Source organism: Callithrix jacchus, chromosome X (genome assembly GCF_049354715.1).
Source record: "Callithrix jacchus isolate 240 chromosome X, calJac240_pri, whole genome shotgun sequence".
NCBI classification, from domain to species: Eukaryota; Metazoa; Chordata; class Mammalia; order Primates; family Cebidae; genus Callithrix; species Callithrix jacchus.
Genome location: NC_133524.1, coordinates 115,547,317 through 115,562,357, shown reverse-complemented (window position 1 = coordinate 115,562,357; position 15,041 = coordinate 115,547,317). Strand labels below are relative to the sequence as shown.

The 15,041-nt window shown below is 47.7% G+C and overlaps 1 protein-coding gene across 10 annotated transcripts in view; it reads left to right on the top strand.

Moving 5' to 3' along the window:
* Nucleotides 1–15,041, top strand: part of SEPTIN6 (septin 6) — an 85,475-nt gene that overhangs the window by 38,792 nt on the left and 31,642 nt on the right. For all 10 annotated transcript variants that reach the window (XM_035289594.3, XM_035289592.3, XM_035289593.3 and 7 more), the window contains exons 4-5: nt 3,598–3,784; nt 7,525–7,686. In XM_035289594.3, the coding sequence (XP_035145485.1) occupies nt 3,598–3,784; nt 7,525–7,686 (349 nt within the window). The remainder of the gene's footprint in view (nt 1–3,597; nt 3,785–7,524; nt 7,687–15,041) is intronic.

The following is a 15,041-nucleotide window of genomic DNA, read 5'->3' as shown; positions in this document are numbered from 1 at the left end:
GCTATTCTGAGCTATTTGCAACAACTGGAATGGGAAATGACGATATCAGTGATTTCTATTGGTTATGAAATCACAGGTACTGCTAACATTACTGTAGATTGTTATCTACGTTCATAGATCGTTCAAACCTCAGTTAGAGATTAGTGAAAAAGATGTATTTTTTCTCCTATCCAAGTTCTCAGATCCTCTGAATTCTGTTCTTAGACCCCAGGAGGTCCATGGACCCTGTGTTAAGAATGCCTGTCTTGAAATGTCAAAGATTATCAGTAGTGATGGGGAGGGATGGAGTCTGTTGGAGCTGGTTTTGGTCGAAGATGGAGGAGATCACAGTGAGCAAGGGAATCAAGAGCTAGAAGAAAGCTGCCCTCTCTGCCCTTCCATGGGACTTGGGTGGGGAGATGAAGAAATTTCCAGTTGAGAAGGACATGAGAAAAGCAGCATCTTTGAAGGATAGTCGGGTGTGACTTAGAGGAAGGAAGAAGTTTGGGAGGAGGTAGCCTATAAGAGTAAGGAATTTTGATTAGGCAGGTGTGGTGGTGCGCAGCAGAATTGCTTGAACTTGGGAGGCAGAGGTTGCAGTGAACCGAGGTGGCGCCATTGCACTCCAGCCTGGGCAACAAGAGCAAGACTCCGTCTCAAAAAAAAAAAAAAAAAAAAAAAAAGGAGTAAGGGATTTTGTTTACCACCCACTGGAATCCAGTAACCAGCACAACAGAATGTGGGTGAGAGGTGGCCACCTTGGACGGCGGGAAGATGAGTCGCTGGGGCCCCGGGGTGGAGGGAACACAGAGCAGTAGGAGAAACTTTAGTATGTTCCAGACAGCAGGCTAGACATGGAGGATACAGAGATGAATAAGACCAAATCTTTGTCTACACCAAATCCTGGAGGCTGATTGGCTAGTTTGGCTGGTCTGATCCATGTACATCTTGAGAGCTTCTGAGAGCCAGAGGCAATTGCAGTAAGACAGGCACAGTGTATCACTCAAGATTTTGGGGCTGGGGGTCGGGAGCTAAAAAATGTACTTTTTAGCTTTATTTTCTTTCCTCCTTTGATTCCTTCTGCAAAGCAAAAAAAAAAAAAAAGTTAAAAAAAAAAAGGTATGTAATGGAGAAAAAAAATGAAGCTGTGTCATGATCAACTATTTCAAACCAGCAAATCATCCAAAAATTAATTTGAAAGGCCTAGGGTATACATCCCCCACCCTCATTCCAAATTCATCAGGAACCTTCTAAGGATCTTTGCAACCAAGAGATTCTTTGATGCGATTGCCCTTCGGAACAGTGGCTCAGAGGGATCAAAGGAAGCAAAAAAGGACTGTGTTTTTAGATTTTTCTCTGGGGCTCTGGAGGTGGAGGTTGCAGTAAGCGGAGATCGTGCCACTGCACTCCTGCCTGGATGACAGGGCGAAATTCCATCCGAAAAGAAAGATTTTTCTCTGGGGCTCCAGAGATAGCCTGCACCTGGATGTCAACTCTGGCTGCAGCTCTTAGAATCTAGGATCTTGTGATTCTTTTTTAAAAGGCTACTTCCCCCTTCTCTACTAGGGCGATCTTTGAAAAAGGCTCAGTCTGGGAGCTGCTGCAGGTGGGAGGCATTGGTTGGGCCCAGCTCCTCCTTTGATCATCATGTTCCCTTCTGGCAGCGGTATCTGAAAACTCCCTGCCCTTGGCCCACATGACAAGCCTCTTCTAGCCTGAAGAGAGGCAGCCCCTCAGCCAGAGAGGCAGCAGACAGACAGGGGAGATGAGAACAAGAGGCAGGGCTGGCTAAGCTGACCTAGTTAAGAGAAGCAAGAGGCTGTAGGGGTGATGGGGACAACTTGGGAGGGGACTGGGACAGAGAGAGAGGGAAGTTTCTCAGGGATGACCAAGACACAGAGACATAGAGGGCTGACTGTTGTTTAAGAAGCCTTGGCGGCTGGGCGTGGTGGCTCACGCCTGTAATCCCAGCACTTTGGGAGGCCCAGGTGGGTGGATCCCGAGGTCAGGAGTTCAAGTCCAGTCTGGCCAACGTGGTGAAAACCTGTCTCTACTAAAGATACAAAAAATTAGCTGGGCGTGATGGCACGTGCCTGTAGTCCCGGCTACTCAGGAGGCTGAGGCAGGGGAATCGCTGGAACCTGGGAGGCAGAGTTTGCAGTGAGCCGAGATTGTGCCACTGAACTCTAGCCTGGTGACAGAGCAAGACTCTGTCTCAAAAAAAAAAAAAAAAAAAAGAAGCCTTGGCAAGACTTGGGGGCCAGCTAGAGGAGCCGTGCATGGAGACTCAGTCAGCTGGTGAGCCTGTGTCCATGTGTGGAGGGTGTGGTGGGGAATAGCTTTACCAGATTTTGCCTGAATACTTAGATTTATTTATTTCCTTCCTTCCTTCTTTCTTTTCTCTTTTCTTCTCTTCTCTTTTCTTTCAGATAAAGTCTCACTCTGTTGTCCAGACTGGAGTGCAGTGGTGTGATCTCCACTTACTGCAACCCCTGCCTCCTGGGTTTCAATGATTCTCATGCCTCAGCCTCCCGAGTAGCTGGGATTCAGGCATGTGCCACCATGCCCAACTAATTTTTGTATCTTTACTAAAGACGAGGTTTTGCCATGTTGCCCAGGCTGGTCTCCAACTCCTGAGCTCAGGTGATCTGCCTGCCTCAGCCTTCCAAAGTGCTGGGATTACAGCCATGAACTGCTGCACCTGGCCTGAATACTTAGATTTTAAAGTCACTACCTTGGTGGAAATGAGAATCAGAAAAATATCTTGGCCTTGGGGGAACCAAATGGGGAGCTCCACTAATCCTACTGAGAATGAGCAGAAGCCCTAAGTGTTCTCACAAGATTGCCCAGCAGTGGGCCAAAGACAGGTCTTGCTACCCACTGTGTACCCAGCTCCCATCTAGGCACTGTAGGGGAGATAAAGGAAGCAAAGACATAAACCCAGCTTGGAGGAAATCAGCCCTGCTACAGATACAGCCAGTGAGCTCCACACTGCGTTGGGGCCTCCAGAGGGACATAGAAGTGCCCTTTATAGGCCCTGCCCTTCAAGAAGACACAGTCTATTTGAGAATCCTTGCAAAGCAACAATAAGCAATTGAGCCAGTTGTGGTGGTTCATGCCTGTAATCCCAGCACTTTGAGAGGCTGAGGCAGAAGAATCAATTGAACCCAGGCAGCAGAGGTCACAGTGAACCAAGATTGCTCCATTGCACTCCAGCCTGGGCAGCAGAGCAAGACTGTCTCAAAAAAAAAGGCAATTGAATGCCATTTTTTGTTATGCCCCTGGCTTGCATAAGGGCTTTCTGGCATAAGTGGGGAAGGCTGTAGGAAGGAAGAGGGCATTTAGCTGAGCCCTGAGGTCTGGGAGGGCAGAATTGGGATGAGGAGAGAGAAAGGGGCATTCTAGTGAACGTGAACAGATGGGCATAGGTTTGGCTCATGTAGGGACTGAGAAGGTGGCCAGGGTGACAAGATTGGAGGCCCCCTGAAGGGAGATGGAGAAATGCAGCTGGATGGGAGAGAGTCAAGATTACAGAGGGCATTTGAAACTTCCAAAAGGGACAGTGTCAAAATCCAAGTTTTTGATGGGGTCCGCCTCTGTCTCTGCTGTCCCTTTTAGCTACAAACCCATTGTGGAATTCATTGACGCACAATTCGAGGCCTACCTGCAGGAAGAGCTGAAGATCCGAAGAGTGCTGCACACCTACCATGACTCCCGAATCCATGTCTGCTTGTATTTCATTGCCCCCACGGGTCATTCCCTGAAGTCTCTGGACCTAGTGACTATGAAGAAGCTGGACAGTAAGGTATATGAGGCAGGGGTGGGGATCATGGGGGGCTCACTCTTACTGATCTCTTGTGCAAAGTAGATGTGGGTTTCTGGGAGAGATTTGTGGCATCCTCATCCTCTTTCTCATTCCCTGTCCCTCCATAAAGATGGTGTTACGGATCCAGCACCAGCATCATATGATTTGTGATCTGAGCCCTGAGTTGTCTTTCTGCCCTGATCCCTCTCGAGGAATAGCAAGTCGGCTCCCTGGGTCTAGGGGCAAAAGCTTTGGCAATGGAAAGCTGTTTTTTTCTTTGCCCCAATGTTAACTGGCTAGAATCAAACATGCAAACTTGGCTTTGAAAGGTATCATTCTGAACCGGGCATGCTGGCTCATGCCTGTAGTCCCAGCACTTTGGGAGGCTGAGGCAGGCGGATCACAAGGTCAGGAGTTCAAGACCAGCCTGACCAACATAGTAAAACCCTGTCTCTACTAAAAATACAAAAATTAGCCAGGCGTGGTGGTGGGCGCCTGTAATCCCAGCTCCTCGGGAGGCCAAGGCAGGAGAATTGCTTGAACCTGGGAGGTGGAGGTTGCAGTGAGCCAAAATCGTGCCATTGCACTCCAGCCTGGGCAACAAGAGTGAAACTCCATCTCAAAAAAAAAGTTTTCATTCTTACTGTCAATACTTTTATGATTGCAGCTAACATTAAAACCCTCGTTATATGCCAACCTGTGAAGTACACACTATTGTTATCCTTATTTTACAGAAGAGAAAACTGAGGCTCTGAGAGGTTAAATGACTTGCTCATTGTCATATCACTAGCTGCTGTAGAGTGCAGATTCTGTGACACTCAGATCTGTGACCCCATGTCATCATGCTTCCATGCCCGAGAAAGATGGCTGTGGAAATCAGGCATTGTCTTGCTTTAAGAAAAACTTAAAAATGCAAATTCTACACCATGTATAAATTAGACAATGATTCTTCTTGTTAGAGGATTATGTGTTGTGCAAAATAATTGACCACAGGATTCTTCAAAAAGCCTAATTACATTTTTTGCTACTATTTAATGTGTGCCAGATGCTGTGATGAGTACTCTATATGCATTATTTTATTTTATCCTTCCAATAGTCCGGTGGTGAGTTCTATTATTATTCCCATTTCACTCATGATGAAACTGAGGGGTAGAAATTCAAGTCACTTGCTCAACCTTAGACAGCTTGAAATGGATCTGGGATTTGGACCTAGCTCTGACTCCATGGTTTTTTATTTTACAAAAATTGAATTCAGGCCGGGCATGGTGGCTCATGCCTGTAATCCCAGCACTTTGGGAGGCTGAGGAGGGGGGATCACCTGAGGTTAGGAGTTTGAGACCAGCCTGACCAACATGGCAAAACCTTGTCTCTACTAAAAATACAAAAATTAGCCGGGCATGGTTGTGTGTGCCTGTAATCCCACCTACTGAGGAGACTCAGGCAGGAAAATTGCTTGAACTTGGGAGGTGGAGGTTGCAGTGAGCTGGAATTGCACCACTGCACTCCAGCCTGGATGACAGAACAAGACTTCGTATCAAAAAAGAAAAACAAAAAACAAAAAACTAATTTACATGCAGCCCTTTAGTAGCACATCCACTCTAAAACTGAATTTCAGCTCTCATCAGAATAGGAGCAATTTTTCATTTTTCACAGTAATGGGCTCATGGCCCATGAATAAAAGGCTGCTCTTGAAATGTGGCCCTGCCCTGCATGTCCTGTATAGGGGCAGTGGTGAGCCACATGACTGCAGGCCTGATGGATGGGCTGGGTTAAGCCTTTGATACATGGGTTTTTTTTGAGATGGAGTTTCACTCTTGTCACGATGGCGCGATCTCAGCTAACCACAACCTCTGCCTCCTGGGTTCAAAAGATTCTCCTGCCTCAGCGTCCTGAGTAGCTGGGATTATAGGCATGTGCCACCATGCCCAGCTAATTTTGTATTTTTAGTAGAGATGGGCTTTCTCCATGTTGGTCAGGCTGGTCTCGAACCCCTGAGCTCAGGTAATTTGCCCGCCTTGGCCTCCCAAAGTGCTGGGATTACAGGCGTGAGATATGTTTATAGTGTGCCAGTGGGGACTTGGTGAAAGTGCCAAGGAGAAGAGGCTCTGCCTGCTGTTTCATCTTGGCAAGGGCTTTGACCCCTTTCCCCGTGAAAGACTTCAAGGGAGGGGCCTACAAGGTTCAGTCTTTCTTTGACCCAGCACCTGTGTGATATCTGCCTTCAGAGGCCCTCCTAAGCCAAAGTGCAAAGGAGGCAGGATTTATCTTCCCTGTCTAGAGCTCCCAGACTCCCCTTTCAGAGCCCGGGGCCTGAGTGCCACCTATGTCCCCCATTGGAGTCTACTGGTAGGAATGACTGTCCTCCCCATGTCAACCAGACCTTAGTGTGCTCTGTCTCACAAAGACATGTGTGTTTCAAGTTTCTTTGCCTTCTCACAGTAAAAGCCTTGTCCCATCTTGGAGGAATTTCAGGGATTAGGGTTCAGGTGGATTGAACTTTTGGTTGGTATTAGGCCTTTCTCCTGATGCCTGAAATTGGTCATTTATACTTGCTTTTTTCTTTTTTTTTTAATTTAACACAGATAACAGGAAACAATATACTTGCTTTTCTTACTCAGAAATTAATCATGAGACCCAGGCAGTATACTTCTTTTTGCATAAGTCTCAGATCAAATTGTAACTAGAGGTTCTTCCTCACCTAACTGAGTTGGTTATTCAGTGTCTGCTGCCAGAAAGGGAGCCAAGTGTGCGTCCTCTCTGAGCACCGTCCCTGCTGCTTTTCCCTGCCATCTCATGTGGGTCCACATCACACCTGGCTGGGGCTAGCCTGCACCTGATGGGTTGGCACAATTTACTGTTAGCAAGGAGGAGCCATCTCTCTCCTGTCAGCCACACATTCCCAGCTGTCACCTTTCTGCTTCAAATCTCCCGAGCAGTAACCTTGATACCAAGATGCCACACAGCTCATCAACTTGGATCTGAACTGGTAGACAGCTCATGCTTAAGACTAGGGAGGCTGGGTGCGGTAGCTCATGCCTGTATTTCCCAGCACTTTGGGAGGCTGAGGCAGGCAGATCACCTGAGGTGAGGAGTTCGAGACCAGCCTGGCCAACATGGAGAAACCCCGTCTCTACTAAAAATACAAAAAAATTAGCTGGGCGTTGTGGCTGTCACCTGTAATCCCAGCTACTCAGGAGGCTGAGGCAAGAGAATCACTTGAACTCGGGAGGCAGAGGTTGTAGTGAGCTGATGTTGCGCCATTGCATTCCAGCCTGGGTGACAGAGCGAGACTCTGTCTCCAGAAAAGAACAAGAGAGAGGAGGGTGAGGAGAGGGGAGGAGAGGAGAGGGGAGGGGAGGACAAGACAAGACACTTAGTAATAAGGCTGAGTTTGGATTTGAATCCCAGTTCTCCAGTTCTGCTACTTACCTGCTCTGTGGCCTTGGACAAGTTACTTAACCTCTCTATGCCTCAGTTTTTCATTGGCAAAATAGTAATAATACCTCCTGGAGGGGTTATTGTCAGGATGAATTGTGCTAATTTGTGTAAACCACTTAGTTCAGTGCCCAAAACATAGTTAGTACTTGCTGTTTATTATATTATCATTTGGCTTCAGAAGTGGCCAGCCCTAGACCATGGGGCTGAGTGGCACCCTCTGGCAGCTGGTGGAAGTCCTAGGTCATGCTGCTATCAGTTGCAGGTTACTAACAATGACCCCACTTTGCTCCTCCTCTTCCCAGGTGAACATCATCCCTATCATTGCCAAAGCAGATGCCATTTCGAAGAGTGAGCTAACAAAGTTCAAAATCAAAATAACCAGCGAGCTTGTCAGCAACGGAGTCCAGATCTATCAGTTTCCTACAGATGATGAGTCGGTGGCAGAGATCAATGGAACCATGAACGTGAGTGGGAGCACAGGGGTTCAACTCCCTGACCATTTTTTCTTTATCATGATTATCATTATTTTGTTTTAGAGATAGAATCTTGCTCTGTTGCCCAGGCTGGAGTGCAGTGGTGTGATCACAGCTCATTGTAGCCTCAAACTCCTGGGCTCAAGGGATCCTCCCGCCTCAGCCTCCCGAGTAGCTGGGATTACAGGTGCATTCACAATTCCTGGCTAGCTAACGTTTCAATGTTTCATAGAGACTGGGTCTTGCTATGTTGCTCAGGCTGGTCTTGAAGCCCGGGGCTCAAGCGATACTCCTGCGTCAGCCTCCCAAAGTGCTGGGATTACAAGTGTGAACCACCATGCTGACCCCTTTATTATTATTACTTTACCAAATAGCAGCAAAACATCTTCACCATCCATCTTAGTGTAGTAAGCTCTTTTTTTCCTTTTCCTTTTTTTTTGAGATAGGATCTCATTCCATTGCCCAGGCTGGAGTGCAGTGACCCAATCTCGGCTCACTGCAACCTCTGCCTCTTGGGTTCAAATGCCAACTGTAATCCCAGCTACTCAGGGGGCTGAGGCATGAGAATTAGTCACCATGCCCAGCTATTTTTTTTTCTTTCTGTTTTTAGTAGAGACAGGGTTTCACTGTGTTGGCCAGGCTGGTCTTGAACTCCTAGGCTCAAGTGATCTGCCTGCCTCCCAAAGTGCTGGGATTACAGGAGTGAGCAAATGTGCCCGGCCAAGTCAACTCTTGATATTATCTAAGTCTCAGGTATTTGTGAGAGAGAATCCAGAACCAAAATAGCTCCTCTCTCCTAGTCGTGGCTGCTGCAAATCCTCCAAGATGCCGAGATTAGTAGCCAGAAACTGAGGGAAAGGGAAGGCCGACTCCGGGAAGAGTGTGTGGCAGGGCCTTCAGACCTCTCCTTCCACCCACCTCCTTGATGCTGCTCTGGTCTGGGACAAGCAGACCCTATGGGACTGTAGGAAAGGCAGACAGTTTTTGTCTCAGACCAAAGCAACACCAGAACAATTGATGCTGTTAAAGAAGCAAAGGCTGGAAAAGTTGGCTTGCTTTGGGGTCTCAGGAATATTCAGTGCTGAGATTATCAAGCCCTCTGGCCCTGGGAGGACAAATGATCTACAGCCCACAACATTGCTGGTGACTAGAGAGATTTTATTGATTGATTGATTGATTGATTGATTGAGATGGAGTCTTGCTCTGTCACCAGGCTGGAGTGCAGTGGTGAGATCTCGGCTCACTACAACCTCCGCCTCCTGCGTTCAAGCAATCCTCCTGCCTCAGCCTCCTGAGTAGCTGGGACTACAGGTGTGTGACACCATGCCCAGCTAAGTTTTGTATTTTTAGTAGAGATGAGGTTTCACCATGTTGGCCAGGATGATCTCGATCTCTTGACCTCATGATCCGCCCACCTCAGCCTCCCATAGTGTTGGGATTACACGTGTGAGCCACCGTACCTGGCCTATTTATTTATTTATTTATTTATGAGATGGAGTCTCACTCTGTTGCCCAGGCTGGAGTGCAGTGGCTCAATCCTGGCTCAGTGCAACCTCTGCCTCCCAGGTTCAAGCGATTCTCCTGCCTCGGCCTGTCAACTAGCTGGGATTATAGGCAGCTGGCTAATTTTGTGTTTTTAGTAGAGACGGGGTTTCACCACATTAATGTGTCCCTCACCACATTAGCCAGGCTGGTCTTGAACTCCTGACCTCAGGTGATCCACCTGCCTCAGCCTCCCAAAGTCCTGGGATTACAGGCATGAACCACTGTGCCCGGCCAAGAGATGTTATTTTTAAATATCAGGGTTGGCTGGGTGCAGTGGCTCATGCCTGTAACTCCAGCACTTTGGGAAGCTGAGGCAGGTGGATCATCTGAGGTCAGGAGTTCAAGACCAGCCTGGCAAACATGGCAAAACCCTGTCTCTACTAAAAAAATAAAAAATTTAGCCAGGCGTGGTGGTGTGCGTCTGTAATCCCAGCTACTTGGGAAGCTGGAGCAGAGAGAATTGCTTAATCCTGGGAGCCAGAGTTTGCAGTGAGCTGAGATTACACCATTGCACTCCAGCCCAGGCGACACAGCGAGACTCCATCTAAAAAAAAAAATCAGGGTTTTTATTTGCTTTATTAAGTGTGAATGAATCAAAACAAAAACTCTTGCCATCTTTCCTCTCCTCCCCCACTTTTCCCTACTAGGGGAATGAGTAATAAAGAAGGCAGAGAGGCAAATATGCTTCCTTCCAATGTGTTGATGGTGTTGCCGTGAAATCTTCAATGTTGTGATTTCAAGGAGACAGCTAATAGCTTTCAGAAAGCCTCTGCTTTGGGAACAGATTTCTTTTTTGCTGTTGAGTGGCATCAGGTTTTCCTAATGACATAATGCCTGGGTATAGCCAAACTCAGGAAAGCCTTGTAATAAAAGCCATTTTTAGCAAACTTTCCTGCTGCCACTGCCCTCTAACTTATCATTACAGCATCAGCTCCCACCTCCTATGAATTGGCCAACAAATTAGCATAGCAAGGCAGCAAGCCATTGTCTCGCCTGGCTTCCTGTCCATCAGTACACCCGAAATGTGTTTGTTATTAGAAGCTCATCACCATCTTAAGTAAATCTGGCTCAAGGGCAAGGCTATCTGGAGCTTGGTAGGTAGAGACAGATCTTCTCTGACCAGCCATGGGCATGGAAAAAATATAAAAGATTAATGCTTGTCCCCTCGAGAAGTCAAGGCATTCTGATGGAAACTGGGCTCTATTATGAAGAGACAGCCTAGTTTGCAGAAAAATTGGAGCCTCGAGAGAAGTGTTGTCTGGGTGTCACCGGCACTGATCTGGAAGCGGCTAGTCACCTCAGGACATCAGTCCCTATAGAGACCTTCTGAACACTGATGCCCTAAGTCACCAAGCAGCTTTCAGGCTTGTCCTTTGCTTTGCTAAGAATAAATAGGGACTGAGAGTTCTCAGCCATCTCAAGGTGTCACACAAAACCACATCTCGGTACCTCATGGATTAGGAGTAACGATCATCCTGGGCTTTGTTCTCAGCTCAGCTCTGGCCTCCTGCTCAGCCTAGGGCAGGCACAACCTCAAGGCTGGAAACCCCCAGGCTAGGCAGCAGTAGTTGTCAAGCATGCTGTTATGGCTGTGAAGGGATTCTGGGTCCTTTGTTACTTATGTGTTTCACTTTGAAAAACAAAGTTCAAGCCTAGACAACATAGCGAGACCTCATCTCTATTGAAATTCAAAATAAAGTGACTAGTGCCCAGGCACACTGGCTTACACCTGTAATCCCAGTACTTTGAGAGACCAAGGTGGATGGATCACCTGAGGCCGGGAGTTTGAGACCAGCCTGACCAACATGGTGAAACCCCATCTCTACTAAAAATACAAAATTAGCCGGGCATGGTGGTGCATGCCTGTAGTCCCAGCTACTCAGGAGGCTGAGGCAGGAGAATTACTTGAATCTGGGAGGCAGAGGTTGCAGTGAGCCAAGACTGTGCCACTATGCTCCAGCCTGGAGATACATCAAGACTCCATCCGAAAAAAATAAAACAAAACAAAATAAATAAAAGAAAGAGAGGGAGGGAGGGAATTCGAGTGGACTCAGGGTTAACCCTACCATAAACCACTCACCACTTACTCCCTTGCATCCCACTGTGCTTTTTTTTTTTTTTCCTGAGACAGGGTCTCACTCTGTTGCCCAGGCTAGAGTACAATGGTGCAATAGCTCACTGCAGCCTCCACCTCCCGGGTTCAAGCAATCCTCCTGCCTCAGCCTCCTGAGTAGCTTGGACCACAGACATGAATCACCATGCCCGGCTAATCCACTGTGTTTTCTTTGAGTGGGAAAGAGGAGTGGCCTCACAGCTAGTGTGCCTGGAATTGGCATGCCTGTAAGAGGAGCCTGCCTGTGAGTGCTTTGTGTTACATGCGCTGTGATGGGGAAGAGGGTGCTATCAATATACACATAGGATTGCTTAGCTGCCTGCCACCGAACAACTGTGTCAAAAGCCCCCAGAGTCTCCACACAAGCCGTGGTGTATGAAGCTGCATCCTCAGAGACTGCAGCTTGAGTGGTAGGAGGAATAGGTGCTGGGCTTTCAATTTTGGATCTGACTCCAGTCCCACAGCCTCAGCCACCCCAGCCAATTGTCATAGGAGCTGAATTGGAAGAAGTGGAAGAAGTCTCTTGCCTGAGTGGAGAAGACTATACAATGTCCTGTTTCTCACCATGAGGGATTTTTGTGGCAGGAATTGAGTAATGAGGTCACAGCCATCACCTTGGATTATGGGTGGCTCCAGAAAACCTTATTTTATTATTATTATTTTTAAGATGGAATCTCGCTATGTCGCCAGGCTGGAATGCAGTGACATGGTCTTGGCTCACTGCAACCTCCACCTCGCGGGTTCAAGTGATTCTCTTGCTTCAGCCTCCCGAGTAGCTGGGACTATAGGCACGTGCCACCACACCCAGCTAATACAAAAATTAGCTTTAGTAAAATTAGTTTTAATAGAGATGGGGTTTTACCATGTTGGCCAGGATGAACTTGATCTCTTGACCTCGTGATCTGCCCACCTTAGTCTCCCAAAGTGCTAGGATGACAGGCGTGAGCCACTGCACCTGGCCTTTGAAAACCTTATTTTAGAGTGAGGGTGCAAAAGAAGGGAGAGGGGTCTTGTCGCATGCTATTTTCGACCCATGCTCTGATCTCTCTCAAGGTTGTAAATTTTAGTACTAAAAATTGCTATGTTGTTTTCAATTTAATGATGTGCTTTGAATGGCTCAAACCATGGCCAGGACAAGCAAAAAGGCCCAGTTACTTATTTGACTCAGCTCCATTAGTTGGCCATTTGTGAGGTCTGGAGTTTGGTTCCCAGAAAGGCAATTGACATTTGGGCCCAGTGAGAGCAGATGACTGACCAGTAGGGTCACAGGGAGACCCATGGGCACAAGTTCATCCCTTCCTCTGAGACAGCAGTGGTATTTCCATTGTTTGCATATACTTTTCAAGGAATCGCCAGTGGTTGACTTGAAAGCAAATGAGCCAATGGTCTTGTTCAGTCACCAACAGGAGCCTGAAATGGGGACTAGCTTAACCGGGAAACACTGTCTACCCTGGAAGGAAACCAAGCCCAAGCAGAATATGATCATTAGATGAGGAATAAAGAGTTCTGACGGTGTCTATTTCATTGGGCTGAAGAAGACAATCATCTAGCCTCCCAAGTATAATGAATGTGGTGAAATAAGAATAAAATAACTCATGCCAATTGGATTATTAAGTACTTTACAATGTACCAAGAAGAATTTAAGTTAGACACAAGTCAGTAAAGGTAGTGCTATGGTTTGATTGTATCCCCTCCAAAATTCAGGTGTGGCCAGTGTGATAGTACTAAGAGGTGGGGCCTTTAAGAAGTGATTGGGCATGGGGGCTCCTCCCTTGTTAATGGGATGAAGACCCTTTTTAAAGAGACATCATGTAGTGTTAGGCTAGCTTGTCCTGCTGCTGTGCGAAGATGTAGCAAGAAGGTCCTCACCAGCCCAGATGCTGGTGCCTTGATCTTGGACTTCCCAGACTCCAGAACTATGAAAATTAAATTTCTTTTCTGCCTCAACCTCCCAAAGTGCTGGGATTACAGGTGTGAGCCACCACGCCCGGCCTGAGGATTCAATTTCTGTTGTTGATAAATTACCCAATCTCAGGTAGTTTGTTGTAGCAAGACAAAATGCACTAAGACAGATAGTGAATCCAGGAATGGACTTCCAAGGGAGGCTTGAGACTATCTGTTGTTGGAGTTTTCTGAGACTGGGAAATCTGACATCCGAGGGCGCCTCATTGGAGAGCTGAGTGAAAGAGTTACACGGACTCCCCACTCCCCTGAGATGCCTGTGTGTGCTTCAGCAGCAACACTCCCCTGCATCTATCAGAGTCTCCTCCCTGGGTCCACACATAGAAAATGCCACCTCTGTCTGTCAGTTTTCTGCAGGGACCTGGGAAAAATAGCAGAAAGCCCGGCCTCAGATTTGGATCTCATTGGTAGGACCTAGGAGTATGGTCAGTGGTGCTGTCGGGGGAGAGTAGGTATCTGCCGTCTGCTATGCTAACCTCCATTCTGCTTGTCATAACCATCTGTTTCTCAAAAGCAGTGGAACAGAGGGCCAGAGCCTGGTCCCCATGATTTCCTGCTTGTCATGGTTTGCTTCCTTCCAGCAGATGCCATGTAGCCAGGAGGCAGAGTGCAGGCCACCCTAGGTGGCTGGAAAAGGTTGGTAGCCAAAGCTCGGTGGCCTCGGTGCTGCTGCTTCAGAAGATCCGGGCATGGGGGTTAGGGACCTAGGCAACTTGTTTAACCTCTCTGTATCCCAGCTCACAAATGGGTCTTATAATCATTGCCATAGAAGGGTATTGTGAGAATCAAATGAAAGGAGAGCACTGGGAAATGCCTACCTTGCATGTACTTCCCAAAACAGACAGGCCAGCTGCAAAGGAGTGTGCCATGGGAGGGCTGGGGCTGTGTGTTTGAGCTGGAAGAATCAAATGACAGCAGTTTGAGGAAAAGCGGGAAGCAAGTCACCCCATCATTCAGTGACTCTTGATGATAAAAATGGAACAGGCCTGAGGGAATACTGACATTTTTGTATGCCTTTGTTTTCTTCTTGGGTTTTTTTTCTCGAGCTCAGAGAAGCACCTCCCACTTCACATGCCTTCCTCCTCCATCACTGACAGCTGAGAGCCCAGGAGGAGAGGGAGTGCTACAGTGCGGTTTTTCGTTATCACCTCCTCCCTCAGTCTAGCTCTCTGCATTCACCACTCCTTGGCTCTTCTGTGTCATGCGACTGAAGCTGTGGGGTCTCTGCAGGGGAAATGTTTTCCCAGGAAGTGTTTAGGGGTGGATTTGAGGCTCCCAACATGTCTTAGTCCCTGAGTGGGAATTAATTGTGCCCAGATCAACCCTCCTGGCAAAGACTGGAGATGCTCAGACCCTTGGGCAGCATATTTAGTAATTCAATGCACCCCAAATGCCTGTGTGTCACTTTCCCAGTTACCCTTCTGATCATTCCCCTCCCAGGACTGATGAAACATTTCCCATCTCCTCCCGATACCCACCTTCCCTTTCTACAACCTCCTCTTTCCTACTTTCCTATGTCCAGATTAAAGGGACAGTCAGTGGAGTGGGGAGGGGAGGGGTCGGAGAGTGGCTGAGTCGATCATCTGATAACAGCTGAGAGGGGAGAGGGTGAAAGAAGGGCAGCTTCAGCTGGTGGCCATGCAATTTGAGGGATTGGTGGAGTCCTGGAGCTGAGCTCCTGATGAAATCCGGTGTTCTTCTGCTCTGAAGGACATTTCTGGGGTCC